At 38.0% G+C, this 11,271-nt stretch overlaps 1 protein-coding gene across 5 annotated transcripts in view; it reads left to right on the forward strand.

Moving 5' to 3' along the window:
- LOC124595158 (sodium bicarbonate cotransporter 3) overlaps positions 1-11,049 on the forward strand; it is a 976,895-nt gene extending 965,846 nt beyond the window's left edge. For all 5 annotated transcript variants that reach the window (XM_047133764.1, XM_047133766.1, XM_047133768.1 and 2 more), the window contains one exon: positions 9,452-11,049. In XM_047133764.1, the coding sequence (XP_046989720.1) occupies positions 9,452-9,529 (78 nt within the window). In that variant the 3' untranslated portion in view covers positions 9,530-11,049. The remainder of the gene's footprint in view (positions 1-9,451) is intronic.
- The last annotated feature ends 222 nt before the right edge of the window (positions 11,050-11,271 follow it).

Here is an 11,271-nt window from a genome sequence, read left to right on the forward strand (position 1 = left end):
ACAAAATGTTGAGGATAGTCAGCCACCCTGATAATGGAAACACTGCTTTCTGATCATGAAGAAGAAGATGAGGCAGAAGATCTGTGTTGCTTATGAACAGCATTATGCAAAGACTATAGAAACAATAAGTTTGTTTACTTCTTTGCTCAAGAAGAAATTAGGTAAACAATAGCCCCTCAGTTCAGATGAAAGATACTCCTCTAGAAGGACCTCTAGTAATCATCATCATCATCATCAGTTATCTGCTATATTAGCAGGTCCTTTGCCTCTCCATTTTCTGCGATCCATTGCTTCCTTCTTAAGGCTGCTGTATGTTGTACCGTCCATCATGTCATCCAGTATCTGGAATCTCTTCCTTCCTCGCTTCCTTTTCCCTTCTACATAACCTTCTAAAACTGTTTTTATCAGTCCGTCATTCTTTCTTAATATATGCCCAATCCAATTTCTTTTTCTTCTCTTTATTACATCTAGTAACTGCCTTTTCTCTCCCACTCTTCTCAGTACCTCTTCATTTTTTACTCTGTCCATCCAACTTATTCTTCCCATCTTCCGCAATGTCCAGATCTCAAAAGCCTCCAGCCTTTCTCTGTCTTTTTTCCTCATAGTCCATGTTTCAGCGCCATATAGAAGAACACTCCATACAAGACATTTTATGAGTCTCTTTCTGAGTTCTCTGTCCATACCGCTGCAGAAGATTCTCCTTTTTTATAAAACGCCTCTTTTGCCATTGCTATCCTTGTTTTAATTTCTGTGGTGCACTTCCAGTCGGTGTCTATCCTGTTCTAGTGTTTCTCCATTCAGCACAATTTTTATTTCCTTATTTCCTCCTATTGCCAATACTTTTGTTTTATTTTTGTTAATTTTCATTCCATATTTTTTTCCGTTAGTTGCAATGGTGTCCACCAACTCCTGTAATTCTTTTTCCCCTGTGGCTAGAAGGACCATGTCATCAGCAAATCTCAAGCACCCTAGTCTTCTTCCTCCAATTTCTACTCCTTTGTCATGTAATGAGCATTGGTCAATCATATTTTCCAAGTACAGGTTGAAAAGAGTAGGTGATAAACAGCATCCTTGTCTTACTCCTTTCCCTAGTCTGATCCAGTTTGTACTTTCTCCTCTCACTTTAACTGAAACTTTTTGATTAAGGTACAATGAGATTATAAGTCTTCTGGTTTTCCAGTCCACTCTCTTTTCCCTCATAATAGTCGCCAGCTTGTCCCAAACCACATTGTCAAATGCCTTTTCTAAATCAATGAAGCACATATATAGGTCTCTTCCTTTTTCAATAAACCTTTCTCCCAAGATTCGTAGGAGCCCTATTGCATCTCTGGTGCCCGTATTCCGTCTAAAGCCAAACTGCTCCTCGCCGAGATTCTCCTCTATTACTTTTTCAAGTCTTTTATTAATTATTCTTAACATCACTTTGGCTGCATGTGAAATGAGGCTGATTGTCCTGTGCTCGCTGCATTTCTTGGTTCCTTGTTTTTTCGGTAATGGAATCATTACTGTTGTCAAAAAGTCCTCAGGCCATTCACCACTGTCATATATTTTATTACATAACCTCAATATTTCTCTTATTCCATTGTGGTTCAAGCATTTTAGTATTTCTCCCGGTATTGTATCTGTACCTACTGCTTTGCCATTTTTCATTGCAGCAATGGCAGACTTCACTTCTTCCATTATGATGGTCGGTCCTTTCTCTTCATCACTTACACTGTTGTGTGATTCAAGTTCCAGGGTTTCTGGTTTGCTATTTGTGTCATATAGCTCTTTTATATATTCTTCCCATCTCTGGAGGACTTCGTCACGATCTTTATACACTACCTCTTCGTCTTTACTCAAAATTTCCGTAGTAGCACTTCCTGCTCTGTTTTGTTCCCATGTCATAGTCTTTACTCTGTTGTATAGTAAGTCGTATCTTCCCTTCCTGTCCAGTTCTTCAATTTCATCGCATTCCTCTTTTAGCCTTTTTTCCTAGCCTGCTCTGTTTCTCTTCGCAGTTCGTTATTTAACCTTCGGTATATCTTTCTTGCATCTTCAGTGTTCTTGTTTTTCAATTTTCTTCTCTCCTCCATCTTGGAAATCATTTCTTGTGTGACCCATGGTTTTTTTTACCTTTTCCCTTTTACATATCCTATATTTTGCTGTCCTGCTTTAATGATTCCTTCTTTCAGCATATTCCAGTACTCGTTGGCATTATCAGGTGCTTCTTTGTCTCGTAATGTGTTTAGAAAGTCCCGAGACAGCATTTCTGTAATTTGTTCTTTGTTGGACCTTATCTTCTCTAGATCCCATTTCTTCACCATTGTCGCCTTTTTCAGTTTTTTCATTCTTATTTCTATTTCTGCCATAAGTAAGTTGTGGTCACTATTAATATCTGCACCTGGTAATGTGTGCACCTTCTTGATTCCATTCCTGTATCTTTCTTCTACCAGTATAAAATCGATTTGGTTTCTATATTTATCCCCTGGTGATTTCCAAGTGTAGAGCCTACTCTTATGGTTCTTGAACCATGTGTTTGCCACTATCAGCTGCCTTTCCCTGCAGAAGTCAATTAACCATTCACCTCTGTCATTTCTCTTTCCAAGACCATGACTGCCTACTATGTTTCCCTCTTTCCCTTCTCCCACAATGGCGTTCCAGTCTCCCATTAATATTTTGCAGCATTTTTTATTTTTGTCCATTATTCTCTCTATTACATAGTACGTTTCCTCTACAATTTGGTCATCATGTTCTGAAGTTGGCATATACAGCTGGACAATCAGTAAATCTTTTTGTGCTCCTTTCAGCCTTACACCAATAACCCGGTCATTTGCATAGTCTACATATTCCACACATTTAGCCAATTCCTTTGTCATAATCATTCCTACTCCATTAATTCCTTTTACTTCGCCTCCTGAGTAGTAGAATACATATTCATCTGACTGCAACTCTCCATGTCCATTCCATCTTACCTCAGCAACTCCTACGAGGTCCATATGATTCTTTTCCATCTCTCTTTTAAGGTTTTCTAGTTTTCCTGCTTGTAGCAGAGTTCTGACATTCCAGGTACCAATTCTCGTTTTGATTTTTTGCCTCCTTTCAAGTTGTCCCCCCCGGAGATCCGAATGGGGGACTATTTTACCTCCGGACACTGATTTAACATGAGAGGAAGCCATTTTTTGTGCATAAAATGGAGACTGCATTATGCAGGGAAGATAATCTGCAATGGTATTCCGTTGCCTTCCGCAGTTCTGGAGGCCGCCCCTAACATGGGATACAGACGCCTTTTGCAGCCGCCCACTCCGGGTCAGACGCTGCATGAGAATTATAGGTTGGAAAATGAAAGACCCCTAGCCCTCGAAACCTAATAGCGTCAGGGTCGGAAAAGAACAAGAGCTGGCTGAGGGTGGCCAGATAGGAAAGATAAGAGTGAGGAGCCTGGCATAAGTAAGTGGAAGCAATGCCAGGACTCAGCTCGGGGCCCCGTGGTCGCCAGCCACGTATCACTAATCACTAGTAATAGATATCTTTATTGCTCCATGTACAGTCACTTTCAGTTCTTGTGTTTTGAGGTCTACTTTATAACCCTGTGATGGACTTAATGGACACTGAAACCCCCTTCTTAGTTCTTCCCTTCTCAGTTAGTCTTTTCAGTGCTGTATTTGAGCTGTATGCACATGTTTTCTGTGGTGTCCTGGATTTTGCATTCAGTGATGGGGGGTAAAGGAAGTGGTACCAGAAGTACCCTCCACCACACACTGTCATGCAAATGTGGAGTAGATAACTTCAAGAGAGCTTACAGGATCTCAGTGACCTCACACAACTAACATCCAAGAAGACAGCCATATTGTACTCTCAGCCTTGCAGGATCATACACCCTGTCATTTATCTCAGTTAAAGAAATGGGTTATATCAACAATTGCTTAGGTATATAAAAATATTCACAATACCAGATCCAGCAAATGTGTGCCATCCTCAGATGTCCTTAATCTACAAACATTTATGTAAAGATAAACCTATATACTGAGGCACTTTGAACATTATAAAGTCATTTAATATTTCAATGAATGTACATCATATCATCACATGATAAAAGACTGAAATTAGAACAGCATCCTCTGTTATCATATAGGTATGAGAAGGTGTAGGAAGAGAAGTGGGGAAATGTAGGTAAAGTGGGAGGATAACAATGTACTCTGCATATACTTAAGTTTTCTGTGGCCAGTCAAGTAAAACTGGAAATGGGATCTTACTTATTTTTTTATTATTTTAACTTCAATTTGCATTCTTGCTAATGGTCTTTTTTATATAAATTACCAGTTTTACTTGACTGTTCACAGAAAATGTAATTACAGGCAGAATATACTGTTATCCTCCCACTTTGCCTATGTTTCCTCCCTCCCCTTCCCACCCTCTCATCCATATCCCTACATGACAATGCAAGACGATATATTGATTTCAGCCTTTTATCATGTGATAGTATGATGTACATCCATTGAAATGTTAAATGACCTTATAGTCTTCAAAGTGCCAAAGTATGTGTGTTTACCTGTATAAAGCTTTTTGTGGAATAAGCACATCTGAAGATGGCAAATATTTGCCAAAATCAATAATGTTAATGTTTTTCATTTATATAAGCAGTTGTTTATGGCATATTAAATTATTATAAAAACATTACAAAGGTCAAATAATTGCAGTTGGCAATACATCAATTTTTAAAGAATGAGCTTGTTTGCAACAAGACAAGAATCCACATGGCAACATCTGGAGCACCACAGACTGTCAGCATGGCAATCATTACTGCAGCTTCCCTCTATATGCTAGCAGAGAGAGGTGTGCCAACAGTAGTGCGTCCAAGGAAAACTCTGGATATAGGAGTTTTTTATGTTCCTCAGTTTTGCATACAACGGCACAGTGGATGAATACATGTATGGAGGCCCAGAGGAAAATGAACAATACCAGAAAGGGTTCATCATCTTCATTTGGGACCAGTATCTGGCATGATGGTATGGGGTGTCATTAGAAACAAAAAACAATCACCTCAGGTTCACATAGCCAGTAATTTGGACAGCAGCCATCGTTTTTGACATGTTAAAGCTAGTGAGTGTGCCTGCTGTTCAAGGTCTCTGTGATATCTTTCAACAAGATAATGCAAGACTACATGTTGCCCATGTTTTTCTGACTTACCTCAGTACCGAAGGTGTCTGACTGTTGCCAGGGCCAGGGAGATCTCCAGATCTCTCACACCCTGAAAACATATGGTCACGAGTTGCTGTGAGTTTGGCATACCACCTCTCACCAGCCACTGCTGTTGATAAACTCTGGTGTGGATTTGAAGCAGTATGGAATGTTCCACTTGTTTCTGACATCCAAGCTCAGTTCAACTCGATGCCCAGCCAGGATGAAGCCATTGTTACTGCCAGAAGAGTTTTAAATTGTTCCCTCTGTATACCCTCCAAGTTACCTACAAACTTCGTTGTGTACTCTTCCTACTATACAATATACGCACAATAAATAATGTGTGTTTCACTATTTGCTATCATTCCCAGTTTTGTAATTTTAATAGCTTTCAGCATAGTAATTAAAAGTTTCTCAGCAGTTCTGAAATAAAGTCCGTTCCATTTACAGGTTAACTGATTAATCCAGTAATTTACCCAAATGAACATTTTGGGAAAAAAAACTAATTTGCAGAAAACAGCTAATAAAGTAGCTTGAATCAAGCTTTTCATACTTTAGCAATTAACATAATGAACCCAAAAAAGTCATGGATAGTGGTAGCTGTAACAGCTCTAGATATGAGTTTTAGGTAACTTAAGACAACAGCACAATGTGTAATAATGAGATTTTCGAAAATAGTGGTATATACCCCAAAAATCCAAAAAAATTAGACTATGTTAATAAAAAAATAGAGAAACATTAAGATGGTGGTTTTAGTACTTCAGGTGCTCTGCATAGTCTCCTCCCACTTGAGAACAATGCACAGAATATTCATTCAGCCATGCAAAACTATCAGAAAAGTCCTCCTTTGGAATGTCATTCTAATTGCACGTCACATTGCCTTGAATGTTGGTTATGTCATTAAAGCACTGAGCATTCAATGACTTTGTCTTTTTGTGGTAGGTTTGTACAGGTAACACCGAGTGTCATCATCCATGATGATATTTACAAAAAAGAATTGTTCGTGCTTTAAATTTCTGTCAAGTCACTGCAGGCATCCACACATCATTTTTATTAGAAATTAAAGGTGTGCAGGGCAAACTTTGCACATACCTTTGTATTCTTCAAAACATTTTGGAGAATGTCTTGGACACTTGATGTAGACATACTGCAATTTGTGTCACAACAAGATCAACACACCACAGTCACACGTCCACTACTTTGCACTGGCTATTCACAACTTACTGATTGAATGCCCATGTTGTTGTTGTTGTTGTTGTTGTGGTCTTCAGTCCTGAGACTGGTTTGATGCAGCTCTCCATGCTACTCTATCCTGTGCAAGCTTCTTCATCTCCCAGTACCTACTGCAGCTTACATCCTTCTAAATCTGCTTAGTGTATTCATCTCTTGGTCTCCCTCTACTATTTTTACCCTCCACACTGCCCTCTAGTACTAAATTGGTGACCCCTTGATGCCTCAGAACATGTCCTACCAACCGATCCTTTCTTCTAGTCAAGTTGTGCCACAAACTCCTCTTCTCCCCAGTTCTATTCAGTACCTCCTCATTAGTTATGTGATCTACCCATCTGATCTTCAGCATTCTTCTGTAGCACCACATTTCAAAAGCTTCTATTCTCTTCTTGTCTAAACTATTTATCGTCCATGTTTCACTTCCATACATGGCCACACTCCATACAAATACTTTCAGAAACGACTTCCTGACACTTAAATCAATACTCGATGTTAACAAATTTCTCTTCTTCAAAAAAGCTTTCTTTGCCATTGCCAGTCTACATTTTATATCCTCTCTACTTCAACAATCATCAGTTATTTTGCTCCCCAAATAACAAAACTCCTTTACTACTGTAAGTGTCTCATTTCCTAATATAATTCCCTCAGCATCACCTGACTTAATTCAACTACATTCCATTATCCTAATTTTGCTTTTGTTGATGTTCATCTTATACCCTCCTTTAAAGACACTGTCCATTCCGTTCAACTGCTCTTCCAAGTCCTTTGCCGTCTCTGACAGAATTACGATGTCATCGGCGAACCTCACTGAACTTTTCTTTTGTTTCCTTTACTGCTTGCTCAATATACAGATTGAATAGCATCGGGGAGAGGCTACAACCCTGTCTCACTCCCTTCCCAACCACTGCTTCCCTTTCATGTCCCTTGACTCTTATAACTGCCATCCAGTTTCTGTACAAATTGTAAATAGCCTTTCGCTCCCTGTATTTTACCCCTGCCACCTTCAGAATTTGAAAGAGCGTATTCCAGTCAACATTGTCAAAAGCTTTCTCTAAGTCTACAAATGCTAGAAATGTAGGTTTACCCTTCCTGAATCTACCTTCTAAGATAAGTCGTAGGGTCAGCATCGCCTCATGTGTTCCAACATTTCTACGGAATCCAAACTGATCTTCCCCGAGATCGGCTTCTACCAGTCTGTAAAGAATTCGCATTAGTATTCTGCAGCTGTGACATATCAAACTGATAGTTCGGTAATTTTCACATCTGTCAACACCTGCTTTCTTTGGGATTGGAATTATTATGTTCTTCTTGAAGTCTGAGGGAATTTCGCCTGTCTTATACGTCTTGCTCACCAGATGGTAGAGTTTTGTCAGGACTGTCTCTCCCAAGGCTCTCGGTAGTTCTAATGGAATGTTGTCTACTCCCGAGGCCTTGTTTCGACTTAGGTCTTTCAGTGCTCTGTCAAACTCTTAACGCAGTATCGTATCTCCCATTTCATCTTCATCTACATCCTCTTCCATTTCCATAATATTGTCCTCAAGAACATCGCCCCTGTATAGACCCTCTATATATTTCTTCCACCTTTCTGCTTTCCCTTCTTTGCTTGGAACAGGGTTTCCATCTGCGCTTTTGATATTCATGCAAGTGGTTCTCTTTTCTCCAAAGGTCTCTTTAATTTTTTTGTAGGCCATGTCTATCTTACCCCTAGTGAGATAAGCCTCTACATCCTTACATTTGTCCTCTAGCCATGCCTGCTTAGCCATTTTGCACTTCCTGTCGATCTCATTTTTGAGATGTTTGTATTCCTTTTTGCCTGCTTCATTTACTGCATTTTTGTATTTTCTCCTTTCATCAATTAAGTTCAATATTTCTTCTGTTACCCAAGGATTTCTACTAGCCCTCATCTTTTTACCTACTTGATCCTTTGCCGCCTTCACTATTTCATCCCTCAAAGCTACCCATTCTTCTTCTACTGTATTTCTTTCCCCTATTCCTGTCAATTGTTCCCTTATGCTCTCCTTGAAACTGTACAACCTCTGGTTCTTTCAGTTTACCCAGGTCCCATCTCCTTAAATTCCTACCTTTTTGCAGTTTCTTCAGTTTCAATCTAGAGTTCATAACCAATAGATTGTGGTCAGAGCCCACATCTGCCCCTGGAAATGTCTTACAACTTAAAACCTGGTTCCTAAATCTCTGTCTTACCATTATATAATCTATGTCTTGGAGAAAGCTTTTGGTTCAAGCTGCCACCATAGTTACTGCACTGACGTCCTTATACAATACCATCAGCCTTGTAACTTCTTGGACGTATGGTGTTTGGAGTTCAGGGACACCAACACTGAATGTTGATATTTTAATCAGTAATGCTACATCACATGTCCTTCAGAAATAAGTTTCATTTCTGAGTCTCTCTCTCTCTCTCTCTCTCTCTCTCTCTCTCTCTCTCTCTCTCTCTCTCTCTCTCTCTCTCTCTGCATGTGCTTGTGCGTGTGCACATGCATGTGTGTGTAAGTAAGTTATTCTACCTAGCTTTTACAATTTCTTTTCTTTTGAGATAAAGCTACAAGCTGTTTTGGCTAATTTTAATTCTGTCATTTGTCTACCAATAAAATCTTCTATTCTCTATTACAGATTGTGGCCCTTTTCACCCTACAGAGCAATTTCTCTTAAATTATACTAATACACCACCCAGAAGACTATGAGCTTCTGTAATTTCATTTTAACCAAATGTCAAAATCTACTGAAGCTGTTGCCAAAACCTTTTGTATCCATACCATGTATCATGAGCTGGTTAGCTACTTGATTTGCGTAATAGGTTGCAGTGACAACTATTATAAAAAACAGTTGTACTCAAATGGTAAAGAGAAAAACTGTATTTAATAAGAGCTGTCACATCCATTTCTAAAGAGCCAGAAAAATCAAAACATATTATTTTTTGTCATTGTTGTAAAATTATATCAGTAGTGTTATTCTCATATGGCTGTTACAACATGAGTTTATGTAATAATTGTAAACATCTGTTCCAGGATTAAGCAACTGACAATGCTTGTTTTAATTGCAGATCGGTTCCAGTCAAAGTATAAACACCAAAAGTGATGCAAGAATGAGCAGACTGAATGAAAGTGAAACAACGGTATAACACAATGAGGTCTGCATGTGTGGGTGTGTTGAAGTGTACATATATGTATTATTAAACAGCCAGCGCCCTGTAAATTATTATGTGGGTCTCTCTCTAAGATGTTTGTAAATGTTGTTTTATCAGTAGAAAAATGAATGATTTGTTGACAGTCTGTGTTGTGTTCCTCAGATTAATAATTTACCCTGATGTTAATGTCTTAAATTACATAATTGACTGTTAGAATTTATGTAAGTATTATTGGATATGCCCTGTCACACCAGGCACTTTAGACAATGTCAGTACCAGTTTCTGCTAAATGTTTTAGTCAAACCAACAGCAAACATTTTATGATGTTTAATTATGTGCCAATTTAGAAACTGAATGATGCTGAGTAGGTATAACTATTGTGGATGCTCCATTACTAAAGAGATGGCAACTGCTCTCTAGTATATATGTTTTGAGTACAAATTTTAGTGGCTAAAGTAATTGGACTTCACAAGAGTTTTATCAGTGCTGGGTAAATGTTTACATGTGAGATCTCTGCTGCAGATATTGATGTCATATTCAGTGCTACATTTAAAATAGTTTAAGCATAAATTAATTACAATCAGTAAACTTCTGGACTGTGTTATACTGCATGGCCTAAAAATAATAAAACATAATTGTCAGTTTATAATTAGATCACATAGCAAATTCAAAAACAAAATTATAGAATTTCATGTGTGCAGTTCTAGTCTTCACATTTAGTGTCCACACACATGCATATAACTTGAACTTAGTGGAAGTTCCTCTCTCCAGCTGTCAGATTTTTGGGATACCTGTTGTGCACAGATTATGCATCAGTGGCAGGACAAATGCTCATTGAGGTGTTCTTGTATCAGAATAGAGGGGTCAAGGTCTGATGGTTTTTCATTTGAATATATTCATATGATGTACTGAACAAAATAACACATTCAGTAATTCAGCATTACTTTGAAAAAGAATATCTTGCACACAAATTTCACATTCACAAATACAACTGTAAACATGGTTGTGAGATTTTTGAGCACTTACGTTCAGTGAAATAAACAGGCACTGCAAACCAACATACTGGCTGAAAATATTTTTTTGTTACTGTTATAAAATCATTCTAATTATTGTTAAGTCTTTTTACACTACAAACAATTATCTTTCATTTCAGTCATTTGACCAGCTATATTCCAGCAAATCTCAGGAAAAATGGGCAAAAATAAGAATGTGATAATACAGTGGATCGTGTGTGTGTTTGTGTGTGTGTGTGTGTGTTTGTGTGTGTGTGTTTAAGAAATCAATTACATTACATTTTACTTTTTCAGTGCTAGCTTGATCTAGCTGTTTACATATCTGGACATCCAGGACATCCACTGGAGCAATGTGTAATATAAAACTAGAATGAGTTGTAAATTTGTCAGTGTAGGTGTAAAATTTGTTCATATGCTTAGAAAAAAGTTGTAAATTCTATTAATTTTTGTACAGTTAATGTTCAAATAAAATAGTTTTTATAATAAAAATAATATTCTTTTCCTACTGTATGATATGTTGAACTGTACACTTCCTTCTTTAAGAGATCAGACAGAAGCATACAAATGATACAGACCTACTGTACATGGTATTCTGACATGTGCAGCTCTATTGGATAATAAGCTTTGGTATTACTAGAAAACATAACAACACTTTTCACATTACAGCCCTAAACTGTAGATCCTTGAGTGAAACAGAACTGAATCTGCACAATACATTGTGAT

This window comes from Schistocerca americana, chromosome 2 (genome assembly GCF_021461395.2).
Source record: "Schistocerca americana isolate TAMUIC-IGC-003095 chromosome 2, iqSchAmer2.1, whole genome shotgun sequence".
NCBI lineage: Eukaryota > Metazoa > Arthropoda > Insecta > Orthoptera > Acrididae > Schistocerca > Schistocerca americana.